The sequence below is a fragment of the Typopeltis vanoorti genome, chromosome 17, assembly GCF_054136105.1.
Source record: "Typopeltis vanoorti isolate ZY-2024b chromosome 17, IOZ_Tvanoo_1.0, whole genome shotgun sequence".
Classification (NCBI taxonomy): domain Eukaryota; kingdom Metazoa; phylum Arthropoda; class Arachnida; order Uropygi; family Thelyphonidae; genus Typopeltis; species Typopeltis vanoorti.
Genome location: NC_143565.1, coordinates 32,124,696 through 32,144,249, shown reverse-complemented (window position 1 = coordinate 32,144,249; position 19,554 = coordinate 32,124,696). Strand labels below are relative to the sequence as shown.

Genomic DNA, 19,554 nt, shown 5'->3' with positions numbered 1-19,554 from the left:
TAAGTGTCAGAAGGTCTGGTCAATTCTTAAAAGGCTAAGTGGAGGTCTTCTCCCAGTTATCCAGCTTTGACCCTTAAGCACCCCAAAATGGGAATAAAGAAATAGTTAATAATGAAGAGATCTTGCAGGATGATTTAAACAATTCAACAGCATGGACAATGGAGAATGGTTGTTCAGTTTAATTTGGTAAAGTGTAAGGTTATGCATTTTGGGACAAACAAATTACCAGCAGTGTACAACACTGATGGAAATGGACTATAGGAAAGTAATGAGACTAAGGATTTGGGAGTTTTGGATGAGACAGAGTATTAAAATTCTGAGGGCATATTATAAAAGTGGCTCATAGGATTACCTGGTTATTCAAACACACTAATAAGCTGAGATAGGAAAGTTATTATACATGTTTATAAGGCTTCGATATAGCTCCATCTGGACTATTATGTACCAATCTGGTCATCTGGTTTTTTTTGTGGGAGAAGTGGAAAAGGTGAATCCAGAGGCAAGTGACCAAGAAGGTGGAAGCTCTATAGAATGCTCCTTATGAGGATAGCCTGAAGATTTGTATTACAGAAATTGGTTGAAATTCAGAAAAAGGAAAGGGGAGGGGGGATTTGATAGACATATAGGTTACTTAAAAGGTTATATGATTATTACACAGAAAATTTTTGCACTATGGGAAGAACTGAGGAGTGGTGCTTGGAGAGTGGCGAATGAATGGAAGGAGTTGCCAGTCAATTGTGAGTGCTTTGTCAGTAAATGAGTCCAAAGAGAAATATGACAGGTATTGTACAAATGATGGTTAATGGTGAAATGGCAGCAGGATGCCTGCAATGAGTCTATGGACTTCATGGAGGTACACTTTGCCTTGTACCCAGATAATAATATCGACTTTGTCCAGGTCATTTTTCACTTGATTCTTGAATGAGCACTAACCATAATCAGTGATATATATATATATACAGTAAACCCCCCCCCCCCTTTTTTTTTTTTTTTTACACTTTTCACTAGTATTTGAGTCTACATACTCGATTACAAAATTTAATAACTGAAAATAAATGAATTTACAATTACTTACATTTATCTATTTAAAAAAATCTTTAATTGTCGATTGTTTTTGCTTTTCGTTTTTTTTTTTCCTTGACACGCGCCAGATTGCTTTGCATTGAGTTCAATGCTTGACCTGTTTTTTACTATCATGTTCAAAGTGGACACGGACAATCCAAGATCTTTTGCTAAATGCACATGTGTTCCAGCATGCCAATCTACACGTAGCAGAATTGCCATCTTTTCTTCAGCCGAAATACATTTTCTGTCTTTTTTTTCCATGGATAATCCACAACCGCAACTTGAAAGCAACTTTCACATGCTAAATTACGTAGCAGAAATTCTGCAATATCAATTCGTACTGTGATTGAAAAATCACGGTATCGCTCATCACTACATTACTGCTGCAAGCATGCAAGTCACCGTGATGGTGGAAACGAAACTACAGCCGAAAGCAACGCCATCTGGGAACAGCAATGTGCAGATTTCTGCAGAAATCGATTCGAAAATCAGTATTGCCACCCAAAAAAAAAACGCAAACCATGGGAAATAACGTCCACATCAAGTTGTTAATGGTGGGAAAACAATATATCGTAAGAATAGGCCTTAAGATGGGACCAACGGAAAATGACGCAAATGGCAGGAAAACATAAATTGCAGGAACGTAAAAACAGGGTTTTACTGTATGTATATATATATATATATAAATGGCTATCCAAGGAGATAGTATAACCACTTTGCAACCAATAGATTGTTAGTTCACTTCCCACAACAGTGTGGATGTTCTATGAAAGGTGGTAGATTGATTTCATTGCAGATATGGGACCAGCAGTTGCTCACTGAATGTCTGAAGTGGCTTGAAATGTTAAGTTCCATGTTTGGTCTTTAGAAAAAGTTTTCCATATTATCTAATCCTTAACCCGCACATGATACTATTTTATAAAAGGTTAACAGCCTATCATGGTATGATAAATTATAAAAAAAATATAAAGTATGCCACCCACACTTCCCACAGAGAATAGGCAGCACTTAACTGCTTAGGGAATCTGTACTGTACATGAGATAGCAGATAGATAGATAAAAGCCTCTGATCTATAGTTTTCAATGACTAAATTCTTGAATGAATTCAGTTGGTCAATATTTATCCATCTCTTTTGGTAGCTGATATCTTTCCATCCTAAAGAGATGCTCTTTCCATTTCTCTTTATATTAATTGATCTTTTCATTTATATTGTATATATTTAGCTGTCTTCTGATGTCTTCATCTTATATGGTCCAATTTTGTGCAACAATCCAGTTTCCTTCTAATACCCTGAATACCTGCCAAGCATGCTTGTATCTGATTACTGCAAACACTTAGGTCCAGCTTTTATCTCCCTCTTTCTTCCATTCATTATACAACAGCTTTGGGCTTGTTTGCTATCATTTTTCATTTGTTGAAAGATTTTTAGTAGGAATATATATGTTGCAGTATTACTATGACAATGAATGCATTATTATAGGAAGAATAATATAATGACTGTAAATAATAAATTACACAATAACCACAGTAATTAACTTTAATGAAATAAAAGTACAAATATTTCGTACTGAAATTAACAGTGTAGACAACCAGCAATTCAAAGGAATGGAATACAAAGTACATAACAGACGGTGGATTACCAATTAAAAACTGTTGCTGCATGCTAGAAATTAATATTAATAAACAATATTATTAAATTATTCATAAAAACTATTTCTTTTGATGGTTACATAAGATAAGAATCTTTCAAACTTTTGGGAGAGAGAGACAATCTTTTAAATTCAGATTTGGCTATACAAAAGGGCTTCGCAACTTTCTTTGAAAAGCCATTCATATTTAAACTTGCATCTATGGAGAAGATGAGCTTTATCCCACTGGATATTGTGGTTAGTGTCAATACTATGTTGTGCCAGACCAGACCAGACTTTTGAGGTTTCATGTATTCAATATAATATTGATGTTCATTAATTCTTTTTTCCACAGAATGGCCTGTTTGTCCAAAGTATGTTAGATTACATTCACACGGTATCTGGTAAACGCCAGCTAATGATAGAGGTGCCAGTTTGTCTTTTGTAGATGGCAACAGGTGAGAAATTTTGTTGATCAGAAAATGTGGTAATGAGATGATACTTCTTCAAAATTCTGCCAATCGGTTCCGAGATGCCAGAAATATAAGGGATGGGAACCCTGTGGTCTTTTGAAGAATCCTGAGGTGTTGGAACATAGGAGTCAATTATCGGTTGGATTTGATTAGGATTGTAACCATTAAATTCCATTAACTTCTGATACTGAAAAGTTCTTGTTGTAAGCTTGAGGGAGAGGAGCACACTTTATGTGCTCTATTTATTAAAGACTTGATAACATCAATTTTTTGAGAGGTGTGATGAGTAGATTTTTGATGAATGTATCTGCCAGTAAAGGTAGGTTTTCGATAAACACTGGTTGATAAATTACCAGAGGCTGTGGATGTAACAAGGATGTTCAAGAATGGTAAACTACCGGCTTTTCTTTTTCCATGGTGAACTGAATGCGTGGGTGAAGGCTATGATCTGTTGTAGGAATGTAGTAAGTTCCTCTTCAGAATGTAGCCAAATAGCAAAGACATCATCTACATAATGAAACCAAAGAGAGGGTTAAGGATGAATGGATGAGAACAAGGTGTCTTCCAGATGGTTCAAAAATAATTTGGCAAAGGTGGAGACAGAGGGCTACCCATGGCATACCTTCAACTTGTTTATAGATCTTGTTTTTTCCAGCTGAGATATCCTGAATGTATAAAAAATTCAAAAATCTTTGCAATATCCAACTTCGGGCAACTAAAAAGATTTAGCATCTAATATTCAGTCTATTTTAGATCTTGAAAGAAGAATTTCAGCTATCCTGGATGACGAATTACTGGATATCATTCTCGTGTTTCTAAACAATCTTTAATCCATTCTTATGAAAGACATTCTTGCAAACTGATGCAAAAATATGAATCTTTATACTGTAAGCAAAAAATTACCTCTGACAACACTCCAATTAATAAATGGATTGTGAATATTTTTGGACACTGTTATCTGATGCTGAAACTAGTGCATTAGCCAAATGCCTTGGATTTGCCATAGAACCTAAATGCATCCCATATCTTGATTTTTTTTTTTTTTTTGCATAACATCAAACACAATCTGTCAGAACTTTCCAATGAAGATGCTAATAAACTACGCATCATCATCACCATCAAATTCCTGACATGTACCCTCAAAAGGTGTACAGGATATGATAGTACCACATGAAAAATTTACATCATTACTAACTTCCTATCTACAATTTTCCTCCAAATCAGTCTGTTACTTGTCAAGACTCCAACATTATTAGATCTTATTTTTCTATCGTCTAAGGCACTTTGTACTGTATCAATCGACCTATATCTTGGTCTTCCCCTGGGTCGTTTTTCTGCCAACCTTGCAGAGAACACTTGTTTTGCTAATCTCTCCTTGCCCATTCTGTTTAAGTGACCATACCACCTGAGATTAGCTCTGCTAATGCATTCCTGGATGCTGACAATGTCAAGTTCTTTCCTAATATCCTCATTTTTAATATGATATTGCCATTGATGCCATCTGTTCACGCCTCTAATATTTCTCAGGACTCTCATATCTGCGGTCTCTAGTCTTTGGTCAAGTGTTTTATTTCTGACCCAGCTCTCAGATCCATAAGTTAAAACTGGTTTGAACACTGTCTTGTATACAGCTAATTTAGTGTTCCATAATTTCTCTCTTATTCCATATGAATTTATTCAATTGACTGCCTACCATACCAGCTTTGTTGATTCTGTTCTCCATTTCCATATTTAATTTACCATCTTCAGTAAAAATTGTGCCTAAGTAGCTGAAATGTTTAACTTGTTCCACAGGTTCCCCGTTCACAACACAGTTGACATTTTCAACAATTCTACCTATTTTCATTGTCTTTTTAATGCTGACCTTCATACCATATCTATTACAACAGTTATTCAATTTAGTCAGGGACTTTTGCAAACTTGTAGCGGATTTATTTAGAAGTATAACATCCTCTGCATAAAGCAAAGAGCTGACATTAACATCTCCAATTCTGATATCATGTTTAATACCACTTCCTTCATAATGTGATCCATATAGATAATGAATAACAGAGGGGATAATGAACATCCTTGTCTCACACCAGATTTAACATTAAACCATCTTCCTGTACTTCCTTCAATTTTAACTGCTGACTTACAACTCAAATGAAGACTAAGTATTGCTTGATATAAAGTCCCATTGACACCATATAACTGTAGCATATTGAATAGCTTCTCTCTTGGCACCTTGTCCTTTTTCCAGATCGACAAAACTTAAACACAGCTCTTTGTTATATTCCCATGCTTTCTCAACCATTTGTCGTAAAGTGAAGATCTGATCCTGACAGCCTCTATTTGGCCTGAATCCAGCTTGTTCTTCACCAAGCTTTTCTTCCACAATTCTTCTGAACTGTTTCTCAAGTATACTTGCATAGATCTTGCCAGGAACACTCAGTAGGGAAATACCTCTGTAATTCTCACATTCAATTTTATTTCCCTTTTTATATATGGGTACTATTAGAGCTCTACTCCAATCATCGGGAATTCTTTACTCTGTCCAGGCTCTGTGAGCTATGCAGTGCAGCCACTGTAAGACTTTTATACCACCATACTTCAGCACATTTCAGGTTGAATATCATCTATTCCTGCTGCCTTTCCATATGTCAAGCCTTTGATGGCTTTTTCTACTTCAAATATGGATATGTATTCCTGACTGTATGCCTGTTGAGTGTTTTTTACCACTGTGCTATCACTGCTTGTTTCATTTAGCAATTTTTCGAAGTAATTACTCCATACTTCAAGGATATTTGGATTCAAGGACACTTCAAGGATATAAACTACGCTTTGAAGTTTTTAATTTGCTTTTTAAAAGCAAATTACCTCCATGTAATTTATCGAGTGCTGAAACCCGTCTAACCTCATTAAGAAAAAATAGCAATATATCTATTTCGAAAGCTGATAAAGCGGTAGTGGTAATGGATAAGGCTAACTATGAGAGAAAAGTAGACTGCCTTCTGCAAGATACCTCCACCTATCAAGAAATGAATCATAACCCTACAAAAATGCAAATTAAACAATTAAATAAGCTGCTTGATGAAGTTGTCAGTTGGGATCAAAATACTGTGGACAAGTTACGCACTCATTTTGGAAGAACTCCTCGTTTATATCCAAAAATTCGTAAAGAAGGTTATCCAGTAAGATCCATCGTGAATTGTATTGAACTCTCCCACTTATAGAATTGCTAAATTTCTGTTATGTTTATTAACTGCCCATACTGGACAATCCAGATCTTTCATCAAAAATTCATATCAAGGATGTTCAAATAAAAGAATCAGACTTGTTAGTCAGCTTTGATATTGTTTCCCTCTTTACCAATATTCCATTATCTGACACTGTTAATTTACTATATGATGATTACCTTCCCGATATTGCAAAGATTTTTGAATTCGTTATTCATTCAGGATATTTCAGCTAGAAAAAACAAGTGGAAGATGCTGCAATGGGTAGCCCTCTGTCTCCACCTTTCGCAGACTATTTTTTGAACCACCTGGAAGACACCTTGTTCTCATCCATTCATCCCCAACCATCTCTTTGGTTTCGTTATGTTGATAATGTCTTTGCTATTTGGCCGCATTCTGAAGAACTTACTACATTCCTACAACAGATCAATAGCCTTCACCCATGCATTCAGTTCACCATGGAAAAAGAAAGGGCTGGTAGTTTACCATTCTTGGACATCCTTGTTACCTTGGACACAGCCTCTGGTAATTTATCAACCAGTGTTTATTGAAAACCTACCTTTACTGGCAGAAACATTCATCAAAAATCTGCTCATCACACTCTCAAAAAATTGGTGTTATCAAGTGTTTAATTAATAGAGCACATAAAGTGTGCTGCTCTCCCTCAAGCTTACAACAAGAATTAATGGAATTTAATGGTTACAACCCTAATCAAATCTAACCGATAATTTATTCCTATGTTCCAACACCTCAGGATTCTTCAACAGACCACAGGGTTTCAATCCCTTATATTTCTGGCATCTCGGAACCGATTGGCAGAATTTTGAAGAAGTATCATCTCATTCCCACATTTTCTGATCAACAAAATTTCTCATCTGTTGCCATCTACAAAAGACAAACTGGCAACCCTATCATTAGTTGGCGTTTACCAGATACCATGTGTATGCAATCTAACATATTTTGGACAAACAGGCTGTTCTGTGGAAAAAAAGAATTAATGAACATCAATATTATATCGAATACATGAAATCTCAAAAATCTGCTCTGGCACAACATAGTATTGATACTAAACACAATATCCAGTGGGATAAAGCTAGTCTTCCCCATAGGTGCAAGTTTAAATATAAACGCCTTTTTAAAGAAAGTTGCAAAGCTCTTTTACATTGGCCAAATCTGAATCTAAATGATCGTCTCTCTCTCTCTTCCAAAAGTTTGGGAGATTCTTATCTTATGAAACTGTCAAAGAAATAGTTTTTAAGAAAATTTCAGTACAAAATATTTGTACTTTTATTTCATTAAACTTAATTACTGTGGTTATCGTGTAATTTTTTATTTATAGTTATTCCACAGGTACCTTTAAAGATTAGAATATAACAACTGGTCAAAGAAGTAAAATTTTAAAATCAATCTCAACATTCAATAATTAACATTGAATGATATCAACATTCAAAAATTAAGGAAAATTCTCCTGTTTTTAAAATATTGAAGTTACTTCTGCTTTCGTGAATATTATTTGTAAATAGTAATTTTCATCTGATAATAATCAAAACAGATGAATATGCAATAGCAATCTAAAACAACCACTTTGCCTTGATCGTGATGCATTAATCCAGCACCAATAACAATTACATGAAAATAACACCATTCTGTAATGGTCATCACAATAAAGGATACATATGGTATTTGTTTGTAGATTTGACAAGGTCATCATGTAAGAAGGAAACATCATTAGAAAACTGCTTTATCAGTTGCCTCAAGGTGGCATTAAGCTAAAAGAATGTAAATATATAAAACAAGATGGAATTACTTTTAAATATTATAAAATGAAAAATTAAAAATATTTCCACAGTGAAATAAGTTAATGGATAAAATAAAAATTCACATTTTAAAGGCTTCCATGGTAGGAAGACTTTAATATAATGCCAGCTTATAAATCACATAGAACAAAATGGTAATAAATAAATATATTTTTACTACCAATTTGTTCTATACAATTTACATACTGGAATTATATTAAAAACTCTCATTTCTTATAATCGATTCTTGCTGTAAAATATACTCTCTAGGCAGAACTTCAGTTTCCTAGACCAATGGTAAGTAGGGCGATATTTCAATCAGTTGGACATAAGTTCTCCTCCATCAATGCTGGCCTGGTTGGCTGAGAGGTTAGCAAAGCAACTCCCCAAACAACAGGTTGCAGGTTCGAATCACAGTGCAGGCAGGGAATTAATTTTCTGATTGTCTTACCTTGTGAACTGCTATAACTTTTGGTATGGCACAGTATGACCTTTGCTTTCCTTGCACCATTAAAACTATAAATCATCATCATCTCAATCAACCCTCTTATAATGTAGAAAAAAACAGCACAGTACTTGTTTCATACTTTATATGTGAAGGGGGGGGGAATACTTCAGTCACTTATATCAATCCTTTTTGTTAAGGAGGGGTTGGTTATAAACAAATGAAATATCTGGGATTTTCAGAACGATAGTGAACAATCTGCTTGGTATAACTGAAAAGAGATGCATTATACCTTATTTATGATTTTTGTAATATTTCTTATACACTGGTGTCCAAAACTAAGGACGAACTACATTTTTACCTGTATATCAAAAATTTTCTTGACTACAGCCAAATATGGACATAACTTTATTGCCAGCATACTAATAAAGTATATTACATAAAAAATGTGTTATAAATTTCCTAAGAATGTAGTTAAGGAATTAATGTACAGTGTTTACAGAAAACTATACGGAGATACACTTCAGTATGGAATATGTCCACCAAGAACTGCGATGCAGCTCTCACAAGATGTCATACAATTCTTAGCACCAGGAATTCTTGAGACAAACTGGCCCATTCCTTCTTCAGAGCAAGGATGAAGCCTTGTTTGCTGGAGGGAATTTCAAGCAGCAGTGTATATCCCTATTGCATCCCAAACATGTTCTATGGGGTTGAGATCTTAGGAGCGTGCTGGTGACTTAATTAATATCCTTGTCTCCAAAAGTATCTTCACTACTCATGTACAATGTGGTGTGGCGTTATCATCCATAAAAATGAATTCATCGCCTACAGCACCATGGAACAATCAAACATGATGTTGAAAATCTTCATTGCAATACTGTTCATCAGTCATGTTCCCTTTTTTCCAACACCTGTTGCTCAGTTATAAAAAATCAGCCACAAGCTGATTTGTCTGAATTTGCAGTTGTAATTTTCAGAAATAGTATTCAGGAATTTTTGTTTCTGAATACATTTTTTCATATTATTTGAGCACCAGTGTATATATACATTTCAATAATAAAAATAAGTATGCATATCTTGTTTTATTTTTATTCAAAAGCTTGGAAAGAAGTGTACATCCATTAAAACTCCAACTACACAAGCTTGGGGATGATAAATGTTCAAGATCTAAAAGGGGAAGCTGTAGGTGTTTTGTTTCACAAGCATTTTTGTTAAAGTAATAAAAGAAAGAATAAATGACATACTACTTAAGCTTTCTAAATTTCTTTTCTAAACAGGACAAATGTAATATGTAATGATAATCTCCATTTATTTTGCAATCATTCCACTCCACCAGATGGTGCTTGTGTCATGGCGAAAATCGTTTTACACAATACTGGGGAGATGATATACTGATCATTCTAAGTTGCTCAGGAACGTGATCGATAGGCATTGGAAAAGGCATGACTGTAGGGGATAGATGAACAGTGGCATTATCTAGGAAACTCCCTGCATTGTAGAATGTTCAGAGAGTGTTGCATTTAAGGTGTTTTAGCAGAACAAGTCACTGGCCCAATAATGGACATCCTTACCTCACTCATGAAAAATGCAGGTTGCTCCACTTTGTGCCAGCCTCTAGACAAAAAACTGGAATGGCTGACTGTGAAAAAGAACCAGGGTGATGACTGACCACAATCTAACATTTCCTCCTTCATGTGAGTCTGTGGTAGGAGCCCAGTCGAGATATATCATGCTTAAGCAATTCATCAACTACGTTTACAATCTGCATCTGAGAGATGTCACTGCTACCAAATTTGCCAGATGTGAATTTTAAAGAACCTCTCGGAGATTATGTAGATTGAGAGATCCAGCATTTGAATCCTCTAACCCAAACACTCAAAAATTTATAAGAGGCAATCCAGACAACATGGTACATCATACATCCAGCAATGTTCAAAAGTATTATCTAGTAAACACACCATGGTGCAGCAGTAGTCCTGGTAAGAGAGAGAGCTTATTAGCTATAAGGATGATGATTATATTTTTGAGTGAAGAGTATACGTTCACATGCAAAAACACTTATTTTTTCATATTAATTTCGTTATTAAATACCTTAGCATACTGGGCACTGTTCCTCTGTTGTTGATTACGAATAGCAATCTTCTCCATAATTTCCCGAACCTTTCCTTCACAGGCATCATAAGCAGTAAGCCTGAAATAAAAATATGTTATTATTTCAGGCATGAATATTAAATCTTCATGCTATCAACAGTTAACATTCCAAAAATTGTACTGCTACTGACAGTTTTGCTACTTGGTTATACTATAAATTAAAAATGCCAAGAAATTATATTCTTGGTTTAATCCTTTATCCAAGTGTAAGCAAACAAAGTTTGCACCTGAAATATTTTCAGGTGCAATCTCATATATAGAGGCTAATACCTCCATATCACTTGCCTTGGTATCCCATAATGCAAAGCACATCTCCTTACGGACATGTATAATGCTATGCATCATGGGAAGGGTCACAACCCAGACCAGTTTCGACTTTTATTGAGGTGTCATCAGTGGGAGCCAGACCCAGAGGTGATACCCAAGTTGAAGTAATGTAGAAGTCATATTTCCATGTATACGAGTTGCCCAGTCCTGAAAATATGTCAGGCAAAAACTTTGTTTGCTTACACTTAGATAAAGGATTACTCCACAAATATAATTTCTTGGCATCTTGAATTTATTGTACTGTTATAGGTATCCTAAAATCTGTCTAATATAAAATTCATGTTATAAATCTAGTTCCACCATGTCAAACTTTTTGATGACATGAAAAAGAGTTAACAGAATTTCACAGGAAAATGATAGCAATATGTCAATTTTTTCAAAATGTGTGTGCTACTACACAACAATTAAGAATTCCCAAGTTGACAGCTAGCAATACACTCAAGAAATGGAAGTCTGCAGGTGTGCCAAAGATAATGATGATATGAACCAACACTCCCTGACAAAACTAATTATCTCAATTTTGCCTTAACACCTAATCTGAAGCAAGCAGCCAATAGTGATTCCATAAGGTTCTTCCACAACAAAATCAGAACTATGCGTTATAAATTTTCATAGTAGAACTACAGCCCAGAAAGTTGCACACAACAATAAATGTATATCATCAACTAACAGAGACCAAGATGCACAAAACCTGGACCAGAGACAATGGATATCAGTCCCCTGCAAAACGTCAAGCTACATGTTCATCCAATTTTATGGATGTTTTTGAGTACAGAGGAGGCCTGAAAAAATGTGCTTGGCCTGAGCATGTTGCTGTAACATGAAGTTTAGAGATAACAATATAATGATGTGGGGATTGCTTCTCATGATATGGATTAGGTCCACTAGTCAAGGTACACAAAATCATGGCTGACAGATCCTACAGTGATGCTCTGAATAATTGTTTGTTTCCTACATTGTAGCAATTTGACAGTACAGGCCCTCACATCTTCCAAAACAATAACATGCCATGTAACAAAGCAAAAAGTGAAGACACATGATTTAAAAAAAGGCCAGCATAGAGTCCAGCCAAAACCCGATGGAACATTTGTGGGATAAACTGCTGAGACCATACCAAGAAGTAGAGGTAAGAGATCAGGAAAGAAAGTGAATGAAATGAAGTTCAGAATGCACAACTACAAAAGTATTAAACACAGTATAAGATTGTTATAATAATGTCTTTATCTCACTTATCGGAGATGAAGAGAATTTTACTAGTAAATAATGCCTTGAAAACAAAGTCCAATTTAGACTACTATAATGCACATACAGTGACAATGGTAAGTAACCAAAATAAATCTGAGACTATGAAATATTAGCTATAATATGATAATTTTCTGGAAGGAAAAACTCTGCTGATGTATTCTAGAATATATTATATTATTTACATAGAACTACTGTGAAAATGAGAATTATTGAAATAAATATTCAAACATAGCAGAGGTGGAATAATGATGTAATATACACCTTTTGTTCTTCACACTGATGTTCTTCACACGTTTATAAAGGTTTAGTCAACTAAAAGCAATGAAGTGATGGGATTTTCAATAGGCATTTCTGTCTTCAAAGCAGACAAGTCAGGTTGTGTCAACATAGAAAAATTAATTTAATGGATAAAATTGCCTCTCAATTAGTCCTACATCTACTGGAAGATGAAAAGTATGCTCATGTATCATGTATTCAGGCATAAGTGTAAGTTAAAGTTCATATTATGGTTTAATGGAATGAAGACAACACAAGAAATGAATAAACAGTGTTAATGATTCTGATATTACCAATATTGCATCTGTCACAGAGACATCATCAGAGATGCAATATAAGAATTTTAAAAAGTTGTAGTTGTCTAACAGTGTGGTTAGTAAGGGTGTGCAGACTAGATTCTTTACTTGGAGAGTGGTGAATGAGTGGAATGGATTGCCAGAGGTGGTTGCGAGTACCTCAACAGTGAACAAGTTTAAGGACATGTATGATAGGTATTGTGTTAATGGACAGTTAATGGATAGAAGGTCTACTTTGAAGAGTCTTTTGATGAGCCTCGGTGGAGTACCAGTATAAATAATAATAACAATGCATATAAACTGGGGTGCTGTGCTTACGGGTCAAAGCTGTATAACTATAACTGAGAGGAGACCTCCACATAGCCTTTAAAGGAATGAGGAGAACCAACCAGGGCTTCTGACCTAATGTCCAATCCTCACCTACTCAGGGTGCACCCTGTTAGGTATCCACCTGGATATGAACGAACGAGGATGGACTGGAAATTTGGGATTTAGCAGACCAAATTGTATTCTTATTGGATTAAACCACAATATAAAATGATGGTACAACAGGACAGAATTTCATGCCAGATCGGGACATCACCCGGTTAAACAAGACCCCCCCCCCTCATTGTTTTCGCCAGGGAACAAGGGCAAAACAGCAAAAAGTCAGCTACTAGAATAAATCCTAAAACACACCCCAACTCAACATCACCAGAGTTCAAGATTGGTACTGTCAATATAAGAAGCCTGAATAGCAAAGAAAGCTTATGAATTAGATAAGAATGACATAATACAGGTGACTGAAACAAAAAAAAAAAAAAAAAAAAACTAATGAGATCTTTCTGAGCAATAAATACAAATTGTTATATTCAGGCAATGACAACCAAGGAAAAGAAGGAGTGGCCATAGTATTCAACATAATAATAACATAATGGTCCTACAGAAGGTTCTACTAAGGTAGAAGTGGAGGAATTTTTTGAGGCTTTAGAGAAAGCAACTGACACAATGAAGAGTTCGGGATCTAAGTAGCAGAGCAGGAAATGATTGTCAGACATACAAAAATATTTTGGGAAAATTTGGAGAAAAGATAAAAGCTAATAATAATGGCAAATACCTGTTGGATTTCTGCTCAAGACACACTGATTATTACTAACACAATTATTATCAACATAAAAATGTGCACAAATTCACATGGAGAAAAGAGGAAAGGAATAAGAAAAGTCTCGTTGACTATGTTATTGTTGATAGTGATGTTTTCTCCCTGGTTCAGGACACTACAGTGTACAGAAGATCAGAAATTGGAAGTGATCATCATTTAGTCTTGAGCAGGATAAAATTGAATTTAATACTGAAAAGGAGAACATGTAAGAAAATTTTAAAGTGAATAAAAGTTGATCAGCACTCAGATGTGAACTGTAGAATGAAATACACAAACATTATTGAAGAAAAAATGAAAGAGTTTGAGAGCAGGAACCAAACTTTGGAGATTCAGTGGCAAGCCCTGAAGAAACACTGATTGATTCAGCCAGAGAGGCATGTGAGGTTGTGTGCAAGGATAGAAAAATCAAAACTCCATGGTGGACACAGGAAATTAAAAAGGCAGTGAAGGAAAAGAAGAAAGCATATCAAAAGTTCCTGGCAAATAAGTCAGCTTGTGCTCTTAGAGAATACAGAGACAAATGTAAGAAAGCTAAACACTGTACAACTAGCTAAACAAAAGTCATGGGAGGACTTTGGCAAGAACAGAAAATAAATATCAAGAAGAAGTTGTTGAAGAAGCTTAGGAATGGAGAAAAGAGTGCTGTAAAAGGAGTTAGAGATGATAAAGGTGACAAGAAAATGGTAGAAAAAGATATCCTTGAAGTATGGAGTAATTACTTTGAAAAACTGCTAAATGAAACAAGCAGTGAAGTTTGTTTCATTTAGCAGTTTAGATGATATTCGACCAGAAATGCTCAAGTATGGAGGTATAAAAGTCTTACAGCAGCTTCACTGCATAGTTCAGAGAGGTCTGGACAGAGGGACAAAAACCAGATAATTGGAGTAAAGCTCTCATAGTACACATATATAAAAAGGGAAATAAAACTGAATGTGAGAACTACAGAGGTATTTCTCTACTGAGTGTTCCTGGTAAGATTTATGCAATTATATTTGAGAAATGGTTGAGAATTATTGTGGAAGAGAAGCTTGGTGAAGAACAAGCTGGATTCAAGCCAAATAGAGGCTATCAGGATCAGATTTTCATTTGACGACAATAATTGAGAAATCATGGGAATATAACAAAGATCTGTATTAAAGTTTTGTAGATCTCGAAAAGGCATATGACAAGGTGCCAAGAGAGAAGCTATTCAAAATGTTACAGTTGTATGGTGTCAGTGAGGCATTACATCAAACAATACTTAGTCTTTATTTGAGTTGTAAGTCAACAATTAGAACTGAAGGAAGTATGGTTTAATATTAAATCTGTTGTCAAACAAGGATGTTCATTATGCCCTCTGTTATTTATTATCTATATCGATCCCATTATGAAGGAAAGTGATATTAAACCTAATATCAAAATTGGAGATGTTAATGTCAGCTCTTTGCTTTATGTAGATGAGTCGTCAGCATCATCAAATTCCTGACATGTACCCTCAAGGGGTGTACAGGATATGATAGTACTACGTGAAAAATTTACATCATTAGTAATTTCCTATCTACAATTTTCTTCCAAATCAATCTTCTATTTGTCAAGACTCCAAATTATCAGATCTTATATTTCTATTTTCTAAGGTACTTTTTACTGTATCAATCCACCTACATCTTGGTCTTCCTCTGGGTCTTTTTGCTGCCAACCTGGCAGAGAACACTTGTTTTACTAATCATCTTTCCTCTCCCATTCTGTTTAAGCGACCATACCAACTGAGATTAGCTCTGCTAGCAGATTCCTGGATGCTAACAATGTCAAGTTCTTTTCTAATATCCTCGTTTTAATTATGATATTGTCGTTGATGCCATCTGTTCACACCCCTAATCTTTCTCAGGACTCTCGTATCTGCAGTCTCTAGTCTATGGCCAAGTGTTTTACTTCTAACCCACTCTCAGATCCGTATGTTAAAATTGGTTTGAACACTGTCTTGTATACAGCTAATTTAATGTTTTGACTAATTTCTCTCTTATTCCATATAAATTTATTCAATTGACTTCCTACCATACCAGTTTTGTTGATGTCCCTCTGTTGTCTATTTCCATATTTAATTTACCATCTTCACTAAAAAAACGTGCCTAAGTAGCTGAAAGATTTTACTTGTTCTATAGGTTCTCCATTCATAATGCAGTTGACATTTTCAATGCTTCTGCCTATTTTCAATGTCTTTGTCTTGTTATTGCTGACCTTCTCAATTTAGTCAGGGAATCTTGCAGACTTGTAATGGATTTCTTTAGAAGTATAACATCATCTGCATAAAGCAAAGAGCTTACATTAATATCTCCAATTTTGATATCAGGTTTAATACCATATTCCTTAATGTGGATGATGTCAGGAATTTGATGATGATGCATCATTATGATGAAGAACACGATGATGAACAAGATTAGACCTAAGAGAAGTGTAATATCCTCTATGGACTCTGATAGCAGCCTTAATTTTTGGAGTAGAGATCTAAAAATTGTTTACCATATCTGAAGAAGTTTCACACAATCGTAATTACTGAGGTTCAGTTGGTTTTTTCAGATCTGCTGTCCCAAAACAAACAGTCTTTCATATTTGTATTTACTCCAGTGGAGCATAGTAGTTGTTTTTTTTTTTTCATTTCATTCTGTAAAAGGTGTTCAAGGTATGGTTTGGTAGACCTGACTGACCAAAACACTGTGGTGGCAAATATATTCTTGTTTTTTAAGATAGGTGTGTTGGTATATCTTCCAGTTTGTTACCATAATATAACAAGCTGCAAGAATAAGGAACCTTGTATATAGCTGGAACTAAGAAAATGGAAGGTGGGGGGGGGGGGAAGAGAAATTAGTTATTTTATATTTTTATGGTGCAAGACACCAAAGGTCATACTGCGCCAGGACACGGGTTACAGCAGTACATATGGTGAATGGTTAATCGGATGGTCACAAATATCCATGCCCCTCATGGGATTCAAAGCCACAGCCTGGTGAAAAGCAGATGCGCTAACCACTCAGCCAACCAGGCTAGTGAGGGAAAAGTGATCCTGTGAAGTGCAAATAGGGACAGCCCACCTCATATCAGATTTGAAAGTTTTAGTTACCCTGGATGTAAGGTATAATAATAGTATCACTTTAATCTGTACATTGAGAAGGTTGTGAATGGGAAAGAGGGAAATACAAGTATTTTGTAAATTTTATTGTCATTGTAGTCATTAAATAAGGTACAATGAATAAAGAGTACATTCAGTAGTGAAAGAAGATTGGTTGGAACAGAGGTTAATGGTTCTGTTTATAAGAGTTTATAATACCATAGTACCGTAAGGGGTGGGAGGGTAGGTTTTATTTTGCAGTATAAACACACTGTTAGGAGCATGTTGCCGAAGTGTCTAGAAAAGGCAGACTATTTTCTTTTTTGAAATTAAACTTGCCATGAAATTATATTCCTGTTTAATCCTTTATCCAAGTGGATGCAAACATGGTTTGCAGGTGAAGTATCTTCATAACTAGGCTGCTTGTGTACAGATGATGATTTCACATAACTGTCTTTGGATGTGCATACTGCTATGCATTATGGGAAGCCCTAGTGAACTTGATTCAGATGTACTGGCTGTTGAGGTGGAGAGAAATTAATGTGATCTCTATGAGCCATGTAGCCAAATGAAGAAGAGCTTATTATTATTACACTTTCCATGGAGTTGACAGACTCATCGTGGAAGGTTCATTCAACTGACAACATATTTATCATACAGAATCTTCAAATCCTTAACACTCCTTGAATTAAAAATACACGTTCTGGTAATGTGTTCCATTCCCTGACAATTCTCCATGTAAAAAATCTGCTCCTCACCACACTTTTACAGAACTTCCAGGAATGATCTTTGGTTCTTCCCTTCTCACCACCTACTTGTTTTATAATACCCTCTGAATTAATCTGATAAAATCCTCTCACTAACTAAATGTCTCTATCATATCACCTCTCTTCCTCCTATCCAACAAGCTCTGCAATCCACATTTGTTCAACCTCTCTCACAATAGCCAGCATTCCAAAGTCCCAATATTGTCTTAGTCACTCGTCTCTGCACCCTCTCCAATGTCTCCACATCACATTGAAAAACAGGTGACCAGATCTGAGCACAATCCGAACGTGATCTGACCAGTGCCTTATACAGTGGCACAACCACTTCCTTATCCTTCCATGTTAGAGTACTTCTTATCATAGGCAGCATATAATGTGCAGCCTTTGCAACACTAGCAATATGCCCTCTAAACTTTTACTGTCAACCATCACTCACAAATCTCTAATCTAATCTCCTGCAGTATGACACCATCGATATTAGTACACAGCCTTCTGCACTCCAAAATGCAACACCTTGCACTTAATGATATTAAAACATTAAGTGCAAGGTGTTGCATTTTGCTGATTCTGCCTTTGTCTAAGTCAAAAGTCTATTCAGATCTTCCTGAAGGGAATTAACATCAGCAGTGCTACTTACAATTCTTCCTAACTTTGCATCATCAGCAAATAACTGAAGATACCCAGTCAGTCCACATGATATATCATTTACAAATAAGTTAAACAGCAAGGGCCCAAGAATAGAACCCTGGGGCATGCTACTGGTTACCCTCCTTTTTTGAGACAATACTCCATCATACACAACCTGCTGGTATCGTTCAGAGAGCCAATCTCTGATCCATCTAACCAATATACTATCTATTCCCATCCTCTGCAGCTTGTACACCAACTGGTCTGCACGGTTAGCCGAGTGGCTATGCACTTTACAACCATGTGCCTGGGAAAGGAGTGTCCTGGGTTCAATTCTCGTCACCGACATGAGGAGCTTAAGGATCTTTCTCAGAATAGCCAAGTTAGCTGGTCTTGGGTATGGACAGCAGGGTTTTTCTCCCCGGTTTATCTGGGGTTTTTCTTCTGGCAAGCAGGCAAACTGGCCCCTTGAACACACACGGATTACAGTCAGGAATACTTAATACCCAGCCATATGCCTGATTCATCAGCTATGCCGGTCCGGATAAAATTTTGGGGAATTGAGAGGTGCCATACTTTCCTGTAAAAGGCCTCACGGCCGTTATATCATCATACGAATAAATACAAATGCACACCAACTTATCATGTGGTAATGTATCAAATGCTTTTGCAAAGTCTAAGAATATCACTGTATATGATTCTCCCTTATCTAACACACGTATCACTTATCATAAATGCAAGTAAATTACTAAAACAGGACCTACCCTTTACAAATCCATGCTGGCCATCATAAAGAATGCTATGTCCATCAACCCAATCCTGTATTCTATGCGTTACCAATCTCTCCAACACCTTGACCACAACCACAGTTATACAGACTGGTCTATAGTTGGAGACTTCTGTCTTAGAACAATGCTTGTGAAGTGGTACTATTTTGCCTTCTTTCCACTCCTTAGGAATCATATCCACTGCAAGACTTTCATTAAATAACTAGGTCATGAGCATAGTTAACC

The 19,554-nt window shown here is 35.8% G+C and overlaps 1 protein-coding gene across 4 annotated transcripts in view; it reads right to left on the bottom strand.

Annotated features, from left to right (window-relative positions):
• Positions 1–19,554, bottom strand: part of Syx8 (syntaxin 8) — a 93,408-nt gene that overhangs the window by 70,666 nt on the left and 3,188 nt on the right. For all 4 annotated transcript variants that reach the window (XM_090407004.1, XM_090407005.1, XM_090407006.1 and 1 more), the window contains exons 2-3: positions 10,721–10,820; positions 8,060–8,154 (exon numbers count right to left, since the gene is read on the bottom strand). In XM_090407004.1, coding sequence (XP_090263130.1) covers positions 8,060–8,154; positions 10,721–10,820 — 195 coding nt within the window. The remainder of the gene's footprint in view (positions 1–8,059; positions 8,155–10,720; positions 10,821–19,554) is intronic.